The following is a 19,559-nucleotide window of genomic DNA, read 5'->3' as shown; positions in this document are numbered from 1 at the left end:
TATAGCATCTTGAAGAATAACACTAGAACAGTTAAACAGATCAAGGAGACTAAAATTACGAAAATGACTGATATTAACTAACTGTATATATCAAACGCAAACAATAAGTAAGTGCATCAAAATATTATTAGAGAATAGAATCAAATTAACAGAAATTAATCCTAAGTAAAAAAGAAGCCTCAGCTTCTTCAGCTGTCTGTTGCAGCAGCTGAAGAGAAACTGGATCATAGTGACGAGAAACTGTGTTGATGAAGAAGAGGAGGAAATCATGTGGATTCTTATTTACAAATTCACACTGAGTATTTTATTCTTCAATGGCATATTTTCAGTTACTGACCTCCAAAGTGTTCCAAAAACATTCCAAAGGATGGATTCCTTTAAAGACACTACAAGAACTATTCGTTGCATAAAAAAGTCTGTGTTGACTATTTAAATAATGGTTGATCAGTCAGACTTTGAAATTAGAGAATGGCTGTTACTTGTTTGTGGATTTCCAAGAAACTTGCCATTGTTTATAGTTCATAGTAACAACAAAAAAACAAAAAAGAACACTGAATCCCATGAAAATAGATACAAGACACTTATAAACACATCTTAAAAAAAAATTAAGCTGTTACAAGAAAATATAAGTTTAAATCTATGTTTTCTTTACCTTAAATACTTTAAAATATTCAGGAAGTACAGAAGCAAATTTTCTGATGGCATAGTCTTTGGCATCTTCATTGTGATCCAGTGCTTTGTGAATACTTCTCCAGAGAACTACAGTTATCTCCAACAGACTTGCCATGGAGGCCATATCATTTATTGACAACACATTATTCAACATCTGAAATACAAACACTTAGATGATATTACCCTTTGTATTTTAAAATATAAATGCAGGTAAAATAAGGTTTAAAAGAATGAAAATCCACGTATTCATTGCAAAATGGTGTTGGGTTTGTTGTAGAACATGAACTCTGTTATTTATTCTTAATGTATATATAGCTCCTGTGATTTTGCTATATTAATTTTTTGAATATATTTGATTGCAAAGTCAAATAAATTTATAACAAAGCACTGGAATTGGAGAAATACTCATTTTAATTATGATTCACATTCCTTCTAGCTTATTCTAGCTACTTCACCAAATTACCATCATCACAGAGCATGGAAATGCCATGATGGTGGTTTTCCCCTTTGAAATCCAGAGATGCGCAAGTGCTTTCTTTCTGATTTCTGGCTTATTATTAACTGCCTACTTCTCAAAATATGTGTCACAGAAGAAAGTTACTAGAACTTATCATAGAGTAGACTTTCTTACACTTAGGTTCTCCTTTTCATTTTCATTGTCACCATCATCATCATCATCATCATCATCATGAAAACTCTCTTTCATTGCTTTCTGGATGCAGGCATTCAAGCAGCGCCGAATAGTTAGCATCAATTTAGCTACATTTAAATACAATAAGAATAAATTAGATATTTACTGTTTATTTGGAATGTTATTAGTAAGTTCTTCTACATGTAATGCTAGAAAGTCATTCTGAAAAGCAGGCAACAGAACCAGACATATCCAGCAAAAAAGATACCAAATTTCCTGGTAAAAAAGATATGGAAAAATGTTTTATACACTCAGATATGAAGCAGAAATGGCTAAATTACCATCAGGATCTATAATTTCATTGTTAAGAAAGTCCACAGATTAAAAAAATAACAACAACAGTAACAAAAACTTACAAGCCAGTCGGGATCAGAGGAACTTCCCACATTCATCTGACATAGTTATTAATATATTCAAACAATATATGAACAATATACAAACACATTTCCTCAGATGTAAATCCCAATTAAGATACAGTAGCCTAACCATTGCACTCCTTAATGAGGAACTCGCCCTTAGATAAACATGAAAGGGTTATGTCACCTTTCTGAGTGAAAGTATGACTAGCTGAAATACATTAGCACATGTTATTTCAGAACTACCTAACATAGGTAGTGAGGACTGCAGAAGAGGCAACAGCTTGGGCTTTGTATCCAAGCCACTCCATGCTAATTACTTTATATTTATCGTATCGGGACTCACTGGAAATAAAAATGTCCAGTTTACTTGTCTCAATAGCACTCTTTTCCAAAAGGTGATTATACTGTCTGCGGTACATGCTGTTGTCACTGAAAGTCTCAAAAGCTTTTAATGGGGAGGAGGGCTTTTCAGATTTTCTCTGAGCAACTTGAAAATACTATTGAACCCAGATAATCAGATTATCAGAGATAAATAATTTCACTTCCTATAGAAGCTTCCACAGAAATATCTCAAATTGATTGAGACACCAACATATTTTATTTCACTATTTTTGCATGATAAATAAATATTGGCTTAGATAGTTTTAAGGTATGTGGGAGGAGAAAGAGGAGAAAGAAGAAAAAGACAGACCAAATAAGCACATAGGCCAGTGAGTGTAGTACAGAGCATAATAATCATTTTTGCTTTCTTCATTGTTGAAAAAGCCTAGAACTTAAATCACCAGGATTCATTAGTGGTGTCAAGAATTTCAAAAACTACAAACTAATTTTATACTAAAAACAAAAGATCTAGCGACAATGTCCTGTTGCAAGCACTGTTGGAGAAAAACTTTAAAAAGCAATCACATGGTGTGAAAATGGTATTTCCAGAAACTGATAATATTTTGTACTTTACCTATATTGGTGGGGGCAGTATACTCATAAGCATATTGATAAAACTTTCTAGCTGCTGCTGAATTCATCTGGATTAGAGTAACACAGCGTTCACACCATACATCCTCAGGCTGGTTAATGGGGAAGAAGGAGTTGAATAGGAGATTCACTATACGCCGTGACACAGGCCGTGAATCTACTTCAAGACGAGTCAGAAGATGCTCCATGGGACAGATTTTCCAGAACTTTTTAAAGTGAGAAGAAGAAATTAAAGGAGTTGAGAAAGAGAAAGAGGGGGGAGAAGAGAAGAGAAAGAGGGGGGAGAAGAGAAGAGAAAGAGGGGGGAGAAGAGAAGAGAAAGAGGGGGGAGAAGAGAAGAGAAAGAGGGGGGAGAAGAGAAGAGAAAGAGGGGGGAGAAGAGAAGAGAAAGAGGGGGGAGAAGAGAAGAGAAAGAGGGGGGAGAAGAGAAGAGAAAGAGGGGGGAGAAGAGAAGAGAAAGAGGGGGGAGAAGAGAAGAGAAAGAGGGGGGAGAAGAGAAGAGAAAGAGGGGGGAGAAGAGAAGAGAAAGAGGGGGGAGAAGAGAAGAGAAAGAGGGGGGAGAAGAGAAGAGAAAGAGGGGGGAGAAGAGAGAGGGGGAGAAAAGAAGAAAAAGGGGGGGAGAAGAAAAGAAAGAGGGGGAGAAAAGAAGAAAAAGGGGGGAGAAGAAAAGAGGGGGAGAAAAGAAGAAAAAAGGGGGGGAGAAGAAAAGAAAGAGGGGGAGAAAAGAAGAAAAAAGGGGGGGAGAAGAAAAGAAAGAGGGGGGAGAAAAGAAGAAAAAAGGGGGGGGGGAAGATCACAGTTATTAACAGTGTTTTAAAAGTGCTTCCCACATCAAAATTAATTCTCAACAAATATATCTACCAGAAAAGCATAAGCATTTCTATAGCCTTGAGCTTGTTTGTATTTTACTATATATACAGGTAATAATACTAACAGATCAACTCATGACTGTAGATGCTGGTCCGTTAAACCATATCTGTATCAGCAAACTGCAGTAACTTTTTGCTATTATAATCACAAATGGTGAAGAGTTAAACCTCAGTACAAGAAGAATTGCAGGGTGCCTGTGAAGTTACAGACTAATGCTGAAATGGATATTAAAAAGACATAAGAAAATTATAAAAGTGACATGTAATCATATTATTAAGGAAAGATGTTTGAGGAGTATTTTTCTAAATAAATAGCAATACAGGAACAATGTAATAGAAATCATGATAAGACTTCAAAGTCCCACACTTCCAGAATAACAGTTATCAAATGATACATGGAGATGTATCAATTAATACACAGGCACAATCTATACACAGGCACAATCTAGAATATGAGTAGAAGGTTCAGTGTCACAGTGCTATTTCTGCCATTCCACTAAAGTTTTACCAATAGAGGAACACCTGGCTTTAGAACCTTCTAAAGTTGAAACTTCAGAAAAAAAGCTTTCTTTCAGAGGAGTACCACTTATCTATAATTCTGGACCCTTCCTCTGGGTTACTATTGTACTAAATGTTTTATTTTAAGAAAAGAATAATTTATTTTTGTATTTTTTTTCCTTTCTCCCCAAATTGTCTTAAAAACATCATCTTCATAAAAAGGTATGATTACTATAAATTGAGAATTTGCTCTATCTAAATAGGATTCCTAAGAGAAGGAAAGATCTTTACCAGACCTATTAGAAACCTGACAGTAGAAGAGCAGGCAAAAACCAGAAAGATGCCTGTCATTTCACAGGTGTTCCATGGAAACAAACACCAAATAAACCCAAAGACAGCTAGTGGAGAGATTTTCATTAAGGTGTAAGAAATATTCTAGGTTTGGTCTATTCTGGCAAGTAAATTTACGTACTTTTACCATTCTTTCAAACTGGTGCCTAACAAGCTCTCTGTAAAGATGAAGAGGCATCTGAAATGAATGCTATGAGCTGAAACACACTTATGTTAGGCTAATAGGACTTCCTTGAATCTTGACAGAAAAGTTCTGGAAGAGGAACATCAGAGGGTTCTTCCAGAAGAAACCGAGGAGGTCCCAAAATGAGTATGGCTTCAGCCATACTAGGTCAAGGAGGATCATTAGGGAGGTGCATTGCCTTATGCCATCAAGAACCTTAGAGGAAAGAAAACAGAAAGGGATAATTCAAGGTTCCCCAATCATGGCAGCAGGACTGTCTCTCACAGGGACCCTGGGAAAAAAAGAGCTGCCTGGAAAACATCCAACATTTTGTATTAAGTTGTGGAAGATTAACTAGAGAACTTCACCCTGGATCTCCAGCTGAGTCCTTCATGGTGAAGTGGTCAAGACCATTTGCTCAAATATTCAGCAAACTCAGAAAGTAGATCTTTACACATGGATTTGATTCTAGATGGATCAGCTTCCTAGAATTAACTGCTTTCCTACAGGTCAGAGCCAACCTTATATCTCCTTGATGTTAGTGAAAAGCAGTGGTGGTTTTATCAGATGACAGCATACTTCCAGAGACTGTTTTCTGAATGTGGAAAATAAGCTTCGTACACAAAGCCTCTGAGCATCAGTGTGTTGATAAAGCTTCCTGGTACGAGACTAAAGATCCTGTGTTGTGAGGTTGTTGAAGTGAGTTCTTAGTCCAAACAGTGAAGCAACCTTTACTATCATTTGAGACAGAGCCAAGATTAAATGACATTCTCCTGTAACCTCCTGTCAACACTGAGGAAATGACAATATCAAAATGAGAACAGTCAGATCATGCAGGGAATAGGAAATATCAAAAAGCATATAGTCCACATCTAATGCTCATAAAATATTCTTATGCAGACTATAAATTGAACAACATAACCAGAAAAGGCATGTCTTCATCATGTAAGCAGGTCATGCTACAGTGATCTGCTCAGCCCTTAAGACAATACTATCTCTTCTGACTGAAAGACAGAGAATTTAGATATGTTCCAATGAATACTGAAACTGATGTCAGGGCAAGAGCAGATTTGTCTTAACTCACCTTGAAATGAAAGGACTGGAGTATTTGCTGTGTTGTTTTAACCATTGAAAACTTGAGCCTCCAGTGACCATATCAACCAATGAACCAACTGTCTAATCAAAGGTACAGGTGTACATCTTTAATCTCAGGATAACTGCAAACATTACTAGGACATTACTGGAGACTTTTACTGCTGACAATATGAAAGATAATACCTCATTCTTGTAGGGTTTGTCTCCATTTCACATTTTCCATGGACATGCCTATCAATGTATTCAGGTACGTAATATGGAAGTATGAAACCTGCTGCTGCATTATTGAAATCATTATCCTGAACTAGTATGCAAGAAACTGAAAACCTCAAATTTTAAATGGCTTCCCACTTATCTTTTCTTACAAGCATATTTTGGGGAATTTAGAAGGCGCTGAGGGAAGGTCTAGTCTCAACTTAATGTCTTGGAGATCCTGTGATCAAAGGTGAAATGTGCATATTTGGCAAGCAGGTAACTCTTGTGTTAGGGATAGATGTGTTCCTTGGGCACTGCAGGCTTAAAAACCTGTCAAATGAAGCATTTATTCAAAACTTAATTCCCCCCTAAACAACAGTGATACATACCTGTGACTTCATGTATGTGCCTAGCACAAGATAACATGTACTAAAAAGCAGGCTTAGCAAAATACAAAACCATGACTAAAAATATAAAATTGAAATTAGTAAACCATTAATAACCCAGAGTAGGAAAAGAAGTCAAAGGCACTATAATGCCTATGGCTGGATAGTATCTCCCTAACTAAGGGTCCACCACAGAATACAGAAAGTATTTTTAAAATACAGAAAAATTTACTGTAAAAAGAAACCAAAACCTCAAACTACATACATTATTTTTACTGTTTGTCTTTTGTAGATAAGTCCATAAAGATGTTAAGCTTTTTACAAGGTGAGAAAGAGAATGCTGACTTGAGCTAACCAGCTGAAAGGAAGGGTGGCTGTACCACTTGCTCTGCCCTTGCATAGCCGCAAGAGGGCAAGGAAGACAGGAACATGCTGAGAAGCAAAGTTATCTCGGGTTGAGTGCTTGGGATACCAGCACCCACAGGGTAAAAGCACCTAAGTACAGAGAAAAACTAGACCTACTCCAAATCATAATCCCAAACCAGGGAAAAAGGTGGGGGAAAGGAGAAGAAGAGTGTATTTGTCTCAACTAGAATGCAAACTTTCCAGTCTGTATAAAAATCTCTGCCTTAATAATATCCAGATATTTCCTACGGGTAACTCCTTTGAGAAACAACTATGGAAAGGCTGCAAGCTCACCACGACACCAGGGCTAGTCACCGTTTTTAAAAGATTCTCTGTGGACACCATAATGTCAGCAGAATTTATGAAATAATTAGAAAAAAGTGCTTCTATGCTTCTACCTACCTTTGGATTCCCTCCCTCCCCCCAAAAAAGCTTTTAAATACACAGAATAAGTATTTCACAAGTTTCAAAAATAAACCATCACTTATATGCTCAAATATATAAAGAGGGGAAATTTTGAAATTAAAATTATTACTACATTAAACATGTATTTTTTCCTTTTAGGATTACTGCAGTAGTCAGATATATTTTTAAAATAAATACCTTGGTTTTAATCTCCTACTTGTTACCTATCAAGTGTCATTTATCCTACCTTAGCAGCCTTGGTAGCCTTAATTTTCAGCAGCATATCAACAAAAGCCACTCGCACTTTCTCGGAATTGTCATGGAGACTGTGTTTAGCTGCTGGCAGGAGTTGTTCCAGTAATGGGTGACTTAGTTTGTTGTCCAAAATTATTGGTAGACACTGCAAGAAAAAGAAATGCTAAATAAAAATATCAAAGAGTAATTTACAAAAAGATGTAGCTAAAATTGTTGAACTGGACCATGATACTTTTCTAGGGTTAAATTAAGTAGGGGCAGACATTGCTTGCATATTTTTACTGTAAGTATTCTTTAGTAAAAGTGCTAATGTGACTCAAAATTTCCAGTGAACTGTGTCCCTTTGGGATGAAGCCGCTTCAGTGCTACACTGAGGCAGCGGTCTTGCCTCCTATCTGAGGGCACAGCATCAAGTAGGTTTTGTGGCAGCAATACCAGCTCCCTAAACCCCGCTTATTTCAAATGAAAAATCAGTCTTTTTTTGCCAAGTTACTTTTAACCCAGCTCTGTCTGCTTATCCAGCATAGACCCTCAAACAGCTGTAGTGGAGCAAGTGAGGAGTAAGGTGAGGACAGCATCAACTTAAGGCTGAACTGACACATACACAGAAGTTATATAGGAAGACACAGCTTGGGGAGTTCACTTTTCTGTCTAAGACACTATTTATTTACCTGAGGCTAGAAAGTCGTAGACGAAATAATCCTAACATGAACAAAGCCCTGGAGAATGGCTTTTCCAGAGACACAGTCTGCAAGTGTGTTCATTCAAACCTCAGAAACATACAGTGGGGTACAAAATCTTGATGTAAATTTGCATGTCTAGGCATAGGTTAAAATTAGTGACATAGAAAAATACTGGGACCTATCTGCACACATTTTCAAATCTAAGCATAGCTTCTAATGGCTAAGAAAATTAAATTATCATCAATTTAAATTTATCAGCAAACAAGTATGGGAATAGAAATGCAAAGTGGCTGGAAATCACAAAGCAGAACAGTTGCCATTGTAAAGGGCATTTGATCATATATATGTATAGTATATATATGTATATATATAGGAACTTTATTGCATAAACAATTTTGCAGATTAAGTCATTTCCTTGATTTAAGGTAGTCTATACTAGAAACCTGTGCTTCAAGTAAAATGCAAGAAGTGACAACAATGATTTTAAATTTAGAAAAAAGATTTACTTTAAAAACAGAGCAGCGAACATCGGCAGATGTTATATCATATGCCAGTTCTCCAATTAGTTTTTTTAAAAGATCAGCAAGAATTGTTGGGGGAATCATCTCCCAGTATTTGGATGTTATCTGACTAACTCCAAGTATCCCTGTAGAGCGGACAACTGGATGAGGATCTTCTAAGAGGTTCTAAAACAAACAAGAGAAGAACAATGTGAGTATAGGCATTATTGTGACTCCACCACTATTTAACAATAAACTATCATGAACAAATAGCGTTCCATTACCTTTTAAGCATTATGCAAATTGTCATATTACGAAAGAAGTGTAATTCTAATATTTCCCCAAGGTATTTTATTACAGAGCAACCCAAAATTTAAAACAAAATATTGTCCAAGATTTTTTGTATTTTTGAAATTTGGACTTTTAAAATAGTTTTTTTGTTGTTGTTTTTTTTAAATGATCACCTTACACTAAGTCTTGCATCCATGAGTTTATAAAGAATATTTAGACTTCTATTTACATGTGAATTTGCACTGGCCACTGTTTATATGCAATAATATAAAAAATTTGAAATTCATTTATCTGATGTTTATAGTTATAAAGACCATACTGAGGATCTCCCCAAAATTTTCTTAAGAAAATATCATGCCCATTTTCACCCATCTAGACTGGTAAAGATTTAGACTCTTACTTCCATTACACTTCACTTCAGAAACATGTAGTAATAGAGCACTAAACTTGCATTGAATGCTTATAGATTAAATGTAAAACTCTCTTCACCAACCCTAGGTAAATAAGGATCAAGATCCATAACTCATGACCTCTAGCCTTTCAGAAGAGTCCTTCATTCACACCTTAATAAATAACAGTCCCAAACATTTCCTTTTCTGAGGTGAAAATGGTGCAATGTCATCTGGTGTCAGTTTCCAGTACTAAAGAAATCTAAAATAGTTGTCTCCTTTTGTATTTTCTGTATCCCATGTCTGTATTTCCCTATGTATACTACCCTTAAACTCCACAACTTCTTTAACTGCAGCAACAGCTTATTTTTGACTTAGCTTTGCTAAAAGGTTCATTTTTAACACGCTCATTAAAACTTACGAAAAGTTCTTCAAACTGTTTCTGAATTTCGTTGTCCATCTCTTCAGCGTTAAAATTGGGATCACGAACAGGAAAAGCATCAACAAACAAAAATGCTGCATTTGATCGAACTTCTGAATTTCTGGCCTGTCATAATGGAGGGAAAAATACTGTTTTCAGTAAGTACAGACTTTTATTATCAAAAGGTATATCTGGGCAAATAATGCTCTCCAAACACTTTTGGCAAGGTAATATTTCTAATAAGTTTGATAAATAAAGTTTTTAAAAGTATGGAGAAGTTACAGTAAATGATTTTTTTGCACCTTAAATTTCTGCCCATTCAGTAAAATGCAGGTTAGTAAAATCAGCTCTCAAAGCACACTGATTTCAAAGATCCTGAAGAGTCACAATCAGAGGACTTTTGCCTTCTATAACTCTGAGTAAGTTAAAAGCAGTTGGCCACCAGACATACATACTTTGGCATTAATCATTAAAGCTCCCCTTCAGAGTACAGGAATTTTGAATTCAAGCAAAGCTTTCACTGATAAGTTTATATATAGACAAGCAATTTATTTGAAAAAACTCAAGCCTATTTCTTCAAGAAAACAGTATTTAGAAACTAAGTACCAGCAAGCCTGGAAAACAACTTATCCAACATAAACATATTCAGTTCTGCATCTATACACATGAGCAATAGGACTGTTTTCTGAGCTCTAGGCAGCTCAAATATCTAAAGTAAGTCTCATAACCCCCAGACATTTGACCGTTTGTAACAGTTTTCAATGTATTACACTATCCCTTTTCCTGGCTGTGGAGTCCCAAATGTAAGAAAAATAATAATAATTAAAAACGTGTATTTAAACACTCAATCAGTGAAAGGTAATTGGCCCTGTAAACACAATAAGGGATAGAAAACAGACAGCAGGCAAAGAAATGAAAGGGGGAAAAAAAAAGAAAAAAAAAAAAAGAAACTTAAGCTATCTCAGGGAGAAACCTGAAATCTAACCCTACGACTACCCTATATTTATGGAAGACTGTCAGCCTGTGCTCACTTCTCCTGAAAGGAAGAGGGTAGAAAAAAATTCTATTCAGATTTTGGGTCCAAGTAAAAAAAGTACATATATATGTAGTCTAAATAAAGCAAGCAAATGTGGGTTTAATCTTAGTGACAAGGTAAAAGACAGTTCAGAGAACTTCCCGATTATTCTAATCATTCACTTTTCTTCTTCCCACGTCATAGGAGTCGTTCAGATCAAACTCAGAGAAAAGAAAAATCACATTGATAACCAGGAATATTTAGAACTAAAGAAACAAATGGCACATAAAAACACAAAACAAATGAGCAACAATTACTTCAGTTACAATTTGTTTTGTATGTTCCTTCCGGCCTGGATCCTCGCATAGGGGTAACATCTCTGGGTTGAATGAAAAATATATCACAATTTTTCCATCCAACAAATATAATAGCAATTCTAAATTTAATATTACACAGGCAAGCAAACTCCATCTATAAATTCATTAGTTAAAGATTTGTGAATTCTACTTGATCTATCATGGATAATGTAAACAGTTAAAAGTGAGAAGGTTACAAATCTTAATTAAATCCTATAAAAATGAAGAAAATCTTTTAACTTGGAGCTTGTCTATATTGAGAAATTAATGCAGAACAAGCTAATATGTGAATACAGAGTGAAATAGCTCTTCTGCACTAGTATTTTCTGTGAAAATTAATTCTTTTAAAGTTTGTTTCTGTCCAATAACCTAGACCTTGTCTACCAGGGCCATTCCAGAAAGCTAATTTTGATAAACCTTATAAGTGCATTACACTGAATTCCCTTAAGCTTGTTTTAATTCTGAATCATGTACCCACATTTTAAATTCCTACCTTTAATTAATTGGAATTTATCCCAAATGTCTTTGCATATTCAGGCTTTTATTACAGAGTGAGTGTCCTCACATAGTTAGAGCCAAATTCCCTTAGGACTCTTGATTCACATTCTATTTTATTCCACACTAACTTGTGCACAGAAGAGGAGCCTTCAGCTGTTTAAATGGCTAATGATTCTTTAGCTTTATGCTTGTACTATCTTGAAGAATTTTCAGAACTTTTTTATACAAATATTTTAATTCTTTTGTTCAGTTCATTTTCAGAGCTTTCTTTTAAGTTCCATCAGGCCTTACAGTCCTGAAATTCGCTTCAAATTCACTAAAATACTAAAATAACTTTTTTGCAGAAAAATAAAGATCTTTAATGACATCATCTTTTTCAACAGCTTTAATTCTTGAAAGAGTGCTTCTTGATTTTTTGAGCTTGATTAGAAATAGCTTAATCACTACTTATCTCACAATAAATAATCATATTTCATATTTATATAGCTTCTTATATTAAAAACCAATCACTGAATCAACTGTCTCTGCTGTGCTTGTACATGAGATGTACTTTCCATAATAAAGATATGACTAAAGCTAAAGAAGTTATATAAGGGCTCATATTGTAAAGGCTTATAAAGTTACATAAAAGCTTATAAAATATTTGTAAGTAAAAGTCACAAAGCTTACACAATATAAAGTACTTGCAAAATGAGCAGTTTATGAAGAAGCAGAGAACTGTGCATTACAAATAAGTATTCTCAGTTTAAAGATTTCAGAGATATTATAAGGTAGGTAGTTTCAAAACAGACAATTATAGAATTTCTTTATTCTTACAACTGAAGTATTTTCCCATTTTTGCAAAATGGAAGGGTAAAGAAGCCCTTCTATGTTTTCCCCTTCTGTTATGTAGCCAGTCTTCTAGAACAAGATTTGTTCTTCACTGTAATTGAGTTGAGGGTTTGTACACTAGCTAAGTTCGGAGCAAACTGGTTATCTAAAATTAAACTGAGATTTCAAGTGTAGGAGAGGATTCCATACCAGCAGGGACAACTATAAGTTTCCCATAGTAGTTCTGTATCTTGAAGTACTTGAGATTGAATCACAGAAATCATCTTCTTAAAAAGGCAAATAGTTCAGCAGCAATATATGAAAAAGGAAAATTAAATATCTATACAAAAGTCACACAGCAAGTTAGTGGTATATCCAAAAATAAACTGCTAAGTTTTGATTCAGTCACATGTTTCTTTTCAAGGATCACAAATATTTTACTGAATCATTAGGAATGTAAAATTTCCCTTGCACTGAATCATTACATGATTCATATAATTGCTACATTCAATTTTTTACAACCCTCTCTGTACCGTTCTGAAATCTATGTTCACAAGAATTGGGCTATTTTGCTATATTTAAAAAAATTTTCCATGACTTACTGAATATGCCTCTTAACTTCAAAGCTTAAAGTGCTTAACTCCCTAGACAGAAGCTGTCAAGGTGAAAAAAACTCCTAAAATTCAGATGGGCCTCTGGAACCATTAGTAATGTGAAAGTTATGAATAGCAGTTGTTACAAATATGAACCACTTCTGGAATCTGGATTTTCTCCCAGTGTCTTGCTGCAAATCAACAATTAACCTTTTTCTCCAGCCCAAACTTTTCATTACACATCTCCAAACAAATCTACGCAGCTTTACGAAGGTTTGACAGAAGGTTCTTCTGAAGTACTTTGATTTGGGGTATTGGAAAGTGAACTACTAGCCTCTTTTACGGACATTCAGTCTCATAAGAATAGAATGCCATGTTTTGCTAACCACTCTGAAATCTTTCTTAAAGACAGACAAATTTTCCCATGGTACCTAAAATCAATTTAAAAATCTCTTTTTTTTAAAAGACAGAAATGTAGAAATAAAAGAAAGCCATGCTTTGTAGCTATTAATGTTTTGCACTGAGAATGCTAGTTTTACCCAGAAGGAGCCTTGCTATAAGGTGTGGGATCCAATGCTTAATGTAAGAACTTTGTCTCAGCTAATCTCTGTGCCAAACAAGATACTGGTCTAGAGACAAGCCTATCCGTCTTCCCACTTCTGTCATAGGGTTCAGTTCAAAACAACTCTCTCTCAACAACTTACTGTAACACATAAAGTTAATAACTACTATGTTGTTTAAAATTAAATAACTCTCTCATGGCTAGAAAAAAAATGCTACAAGATCAGTCAGTAAACAAAGCTGCAGTAAATGTTAGACACAGTACTTAAGTTGGCTGTAACAAATTGTTTTACCCTTTATTTAGAAATGTCCCCCCAAAGCTGGTGCAAGCTTAAAGCTTGATACAGATCCTTCCAAAAAAATGTGATTTTCTGGGAATAAAGAAACAAATATTGACAAATACATTTTATACAAATATTAAGGGGAGACCAAAGTGGTTTGCTGCCAGCCTTGATTTACACAATTGGATTAGAGTAGATGAAGGAATTTGGTAAAATGGTTGCTTTATAGAAAATAATCCTTATGCCTAGCATACTGCAAGTGAGGACACAAGTATTTTGCATAATACCCCTTGTCAAAGAAAAGATATATTTAAACAAACACGCTAATGGTTGGACACAAGTGGAATGTTTTCATTTGTATTTAGCTGAAGAATAGGACACTGCAAGGTCAGCACATCAATAGCAAGCAAAACATTCTACACAGCATGGACAGTTTATAACGGTACAAACAAAAATTGCTTTAAAATAATTTTAAGAAACTAAAAAGGACATATGTGTGTGAGTCCGACTGGCACAGCAGCACTCATGAAGACAAACTCAGCGAGCAAGGGAGAGGGGGAAAGAAAAAAAAACATTGTCTAGGCATCTTACAGTTTAAGGCAAGATACAAAAAGTGATCGCGCAAAAGAAAACAATCTGAAGCATAATAAGGATATCAGCACCTCAAGGCAAATTTTTGCAGTTGTTACAGCTCTTTTAGAAGTATATCAAACACTCAATGAGGTTTACTAAGAGTACCTTTAAATACAAAAGGCAAGGTAGGAAAGAGTAAAGTTTAGAAAACATTGCTTAGTTTGAAATTTTTCTTCTAGGTCAGTGAACTAGAAGAAAACATCTGCAAAATCCATCAGTAATGATTGTATTCTTCAGATGTGTAAACAGTGACAATGTAAACCAGGTAGGACACTTTAGTTCAATCTGGAGAAGCAAAATATCTTGGAGCAAAGAATTTAAGACTACTACGTACAATCCACAGAAAAGCAAGACAATATCAAGAAGGATGCTGAAAAGTTAGGGATTTGGAATTATCAAAACAATGAGGAAAGGACCTAAAACAACCATACTATACAGCAAAAAGGTCTTCCGTTTAGCTTAAAGCAAAGGTTACAGGATGACTTTAGTTCGTCTTCAAACATATAAAATTTGATAGCAAAGGCCTGCTTAATATAACAAAGATTTAACAAAATCCAGTGGATGGAATCTTAGACCTGTTATAAAAAAAACCCTACTCATCTTCCATGATGATAATACAACAGCTTATTAGAATGAATCTGACATGTACAGTTGCTTATCCCGGTGGCAAACGGTGCACATATGCTCTCACTGAAGGAAGTTCATAACCTCAGACAAAATAAACTTGTTGACAAAGAATGAAACTTGGTTCAACTTTAGTAAAGTGTATCTGAATAAGTAAATGACATCAGATACACTCTAGTCTATGCATGCAATCCTCAGGAAGACATATACACTTACCCTAAAAGTACTAGAAGACAGAAATTTCATTCTGAATGCTTGAGTAAGTGCACATCGACAGTATACAGTTCATACAGACAATCAGAGTAGAATAAATGATTATCTACAAGTAATGCTCTAGCACAAATAATTTAGTTACATTCTAAGGATGGTATTAAAAAAAAGGTCAGACCAAATAATCCTGTGAACATTTCTGGCCTTGATCAATGAAGCATTGATCATTTGTGCATCAAAAAAAACCTTGGAAAACAATAAAATATTACACAACATTCCCAGACTGAAAAGAAGATGAGAAGAACAAAAGCAGTGTTAGCCCCACAGCCAACTGCAATCCTAGAAAGAACTCCCTGTAGAAATGAGAACAGTACAGAAACCTATAAACAAAACTGAATTATATAAGCAAATCATATTAAAAGAAATTACTTAGTATAAACTTGCAAAGGTTACTTTGATACACTCAAGATCATAAACACACTGAATTTTTTCCCACAGCCATTTTGTTTTAAAAGCAATTAAAACAGAACCTGAGGAGGGGAACCCAAAGTTTGGTCACTGGAGAAAGATAGCCCTACATTCTGAAAAGGATAATTACCTTCAGTGCTCTCCAAAGGATAGGTTGATACAACCTATACAGCATTTCTTCAACTCCTTGACGAACTTTACTTTGTTTATGAAAATAACTCAGCATCTGCAAAGAAAAAATTACTTACATATGTTTGTACAGTGTTTTCAGCACTCTAGAAAGGTGGGTTTTTGTTGGTCTCATCTATCTTTTACATTAGACCAATGGGTTTACCATATTATGGAGAATGATAAAATTAGACACATTAATTGACCGTGTATTTTATCAAAAAGTAAAAAAAAAAAAAAAAAAGCCCTAATAAATATCCCTTTTTATTGATTCAATAAAGCTATATACATATTTAAAATTAAGAAAGAAAATCATAGCTACAGAGTCAGTTCCACATCAACCATTCATTTCCTTATTAAACTAAAATAACTCTGTTTTTTAAATGATTGGGAGAAATACTTTAAAACCATGCAATTATCAGCTAGAGATAAAGTACCAACTTCTCTATAAAGACTGAAGGAACATTACTTGGTAACTGGAGTTATCCAAATAAAAATCTGCAAATGTAATACATCTATGTATGCATTGATGAAATGCAAGCATCAACACTCCTTGTGATTCAGAACTTTAAAAAGCCTGTGCTTGGTTAGCTAAAGCCTGTACTATTTTCATATCTGAATTATGAAGAAAAAAAGAAAGCAAAAAAACAGAGCAGAAAAAGAGAAAGGACCTCAAGTAACTTGATATAAAATAAACCCTTCACCTGAAACACTGGACAATTTGAACACAAGGATCAGCTTTGAAGTCACAACTTTGAATACTTCAGGTATTTACAACTACAGCTAGACATGGAAGTCTGTGAATTGAATCTACAAAAACGTTATAGTGGAAGAATCTCTTTTTTCCCCGTCTTTGAAATGAATTGAACACATGATATCATTTATAAGAGACTATATAAATCTTATTTATACATGAGAATGACAGACCTAACTCAGGATTAATGGAGAATCACTGCTGTTTTTGAATAGACTTCATTAGGAAAATAGTGAAAAAGTATTTTAGTATGAGATGGAAATTTTCACTTTATAGTAACTGATCTGATTTTGATGCTACTAATTACAGGAACTTACCTCTCTCACTTTAGAATGAACAGAAGAACTTCTGGGAAGGTGTATTCCATGATGCATGAAGTCCTGAATACAGTTATGTTCAAGTATCTACAGTAAAAACACATATAGAAACAATAATAATTTTAACTATTGTAGACTGTCCAGCAACTTGTATTTTTCTCCAGTACAAACAACTGAAAACAGTCTTCAATATTATTTCTTATTTGGCTTCTGCTTGACCCAAAGTTTTCCATGCTAGGTCAGCATGAACAGATTTTCAGAATTTTAGCATACACAATTCATTAAATTCTCAGAGCAAAGTTTGGTATTCAAAAGTATGTCCACACTGTAAACAAGAGTTACTTGGTATCTGAAATTTGGCTAGAGCAGTGCTCTGATGTTCTGATTATGCTTTTGATCATTTTAATGCAAATCCACAAAACCTAGATAAATATCTAAGCTATAATAGCTAGAGACTTGCAAAAGCTGAATAAAAGCTTCTGTTACTCAGGTAACTACTGTGCTTAAAATATATTGCGTAAATGCAATTTGTGTAAAGGAATATTTCAATGGCAGGGTTAAAAGCGCTTAAGTGCAAGCAAGCCAATCACAATGGCCAGTGTGACTTGCTCTTATTCCTTGACCATGCTGAAGAGACCCTTTCCTTAAGGACAGAATCCCCTAAGGCTTGCTTAGGAACCTTTCTGAGGTTGAGAATTCATATACATATGCACCTTGAAGTTCAAAACAGTCCAACTGTGAGTTCAAGCATACTATTACCTCTAAGATCTCTCCTGACACCTTCTTCCAAGCCCTGAAGTAAACTTCTGAAACGTATGCCATCAAGGATCTATATTAACATATGAGAAACACCATCAACTTCTTAACCATACGTATATACATTTCAATAAAATAATAACATGAGGTTTACGATAAGTAATAAGGACCATTATTATTCTTAATTCCGCATATCAGTATTATTTTTAGAAGTAAATATTTTGAAAGTCTACACTGATAATTCCAGAAAAATAAAGTTAATTGTTAATTAATGAACCAAAGAAACCACTATAGAAAAAAAACACAGGAAAAATTGCTTTTACAGTGGGAAAAAAGCTAAAACATTAGCTCAGATATTTTAGCATTTATCTCATAATGAATGCATAAATTGTTAATAAAGATCTATGGATAGATATTATTCTAACTGAAAGCATTAGAAAGCCTCTAATTTCAATACGAAGAATTACTTATGTAACACTTCACTGAATAATCAAAGGAAAAAAAATCCACATTATTCATTCATCAGTCAAGTTCTCAGGCTATGATCCTTCAAAGTGCTTCTCATTAGTATATCCCTGTACAGCATCTTACCAAATTAAATTAGAGATTGCCCGTAGGAAAAATAAAAACATAAGTAATACATAAATTATATATATTATAAAGACATGCACACACACAATAAAAAATAAAAACACCTTACAGAAGCAGAACCTGCAATTCTCTAACAAAAAAAATGCTAGTAATGCAGCACAGTTCATAGGAAAGGCATTTGCTTTAACTAATGCTAAATAAGCATTTTATTACACCTATAATTGTATACATAGGTATGTGCAAGGCAGCTATTACATGAAATTGTTGAAACAATACAGTAGTTATATTCAGCAGATTTGTAAGTCTCCAGATGCAGATATATTCTGTCAACGTACTAGGTATATTAGAGTTTGAGACAAAGAAAATTTTAGCCAAGCTCTTAATGCTCGTTAAGAACATCTGTGATGCATACCTTGGAAAAAAATGTAATTGGTTTTTAACTGTTCCATGGATCATTTTAATGAAGTTCACATTCCAGCTGAACAAAAAACTCAAGAATCTTCTTCCCTGTTGAGAGGGGTAAATGGAAAAAAAAGAAAAAAAAAAAAGGAAATCAGTCCCCAGAGAAATACCCCAATTTAAGAGCCACTCCAAAAAATGAGTAAATACCGAGTTTAAAGGTCAAATGAAACGATACTTTTAAAGTCATTAAAGTAAATTTTAAAAGGCATAGATCAGATTGCTGCCAGAAAAAAAACCACGATTCTTATTTTTTAAGCATAATTCCAACATTACTTTTATTTGCATTGAAGAGAAAATTGGAGGTAAATGAACATGTAAACTACATATCTGTCTGTTTTTTTAATATCCATTCTTTTTTGGGGTGACTTCAAGTAGTATTCCTTAACAATAAGGGACTGTGCATCTCAGAATCCCCCTCATAACCACCTCATCCGAATTCTGTCAAGTGCAATGTCATTCCCAGATGACACTGTAATGGTGAAGTGCTTGGCGATGGTACAAACAAAATAGCTTGACAATTCAGCCAGCATTAGATATAGAAATACTATTGAGCAAAGCTGCATAGAGTAGCTAGGCCACAGATGAAAATAAATGCCCTGATAAGCAAAGGCAATTCCTTTCATATTGTCTCATAAAAGGCAATATTGCAGACCTTCTGGAGCCTCTTTAACTTATGAAAACAGCAGAAAACTATCTAGTGTTCTTCCTGCATTAGTTTTCTTCCATTTTAGCAAGTTAGAAGTAGCAATGACATTTCTCACAACAATTCTGCTGCTCATTAGACAAGGGAGCAGAAGGCTGTGGATGGAGGAAATAAGCCCTCACCCTTTTGGAATCAGCAAGATCAGCCCACGGAACTAAA

General features: G+C 34.6%; 1 protein-coding gene across 1 annotated transcript in view; it reads right to left on the bottom strand.

The window, feature by feature from the left end:
* Positions 1-19,559, bottom strand: part of NCAPG2 (non-SMC condensin II complex subunit G2) — a 52,066-nt gene that overhangs the window by 19,579 nt on the left and 12,928 nt on the right. The window contains exons 6-15 of the mRNA XM_013952585.2: positions 18,648-18,742; positions 17,648-17,717; positions 16,889-16,975; positions 15,780-15,875; positions 9,601-9,726; positions 8,506-8,685; positions 7,309-7,461; positions 2,678-2,900; positions 1,304-1,431; positions 653-826 (exon numbers count right to left, since the gene is read on the bottom strand). Coding sequence (XP_013808039.2) covers positions 653-826; positions 1,304-1,431; positions 2,678-2,900; positions 7,309-7,461; positions 8,506-8,685; positions 9,601-9,726; positions 15,780-15,875; positions 16,889-16,975; positions 17,648-17,717; positions 18,648-18,742 — 1,332 coding nt within the window. The remainder of the gene's footprint in view (positions 1-652; positions 827-1,303; positions 1,432-2,677; positions 2,901-7,308; positions 7,462-8,505; positions 8,686-9,600; positions 9,727-15,779; positions 15,876-16,888; positions 16,976-17,647; positions 17,718-18,647; positions 18,743-19,559) is intronic.

Source organism: Apteryx mantelli, chromosome 2, assembly GCF_036417845.1.
Source record: "Apteryx mantelli isolate bAptMan1 chromosome 2, bAptMan1.hap1, whole genome shotgun sequence".
Taxonomy (NCBI): Eukaryota; Metazoa; Chordata; class Aves; order Apterygiformes; family Apterygidae; genus Apteryx; species Apteryx mantelli.
Note: the sequence above shows the minus strand (reverse complement) of the source record. Positions and strands in the feature narration are given on the sequence as shown.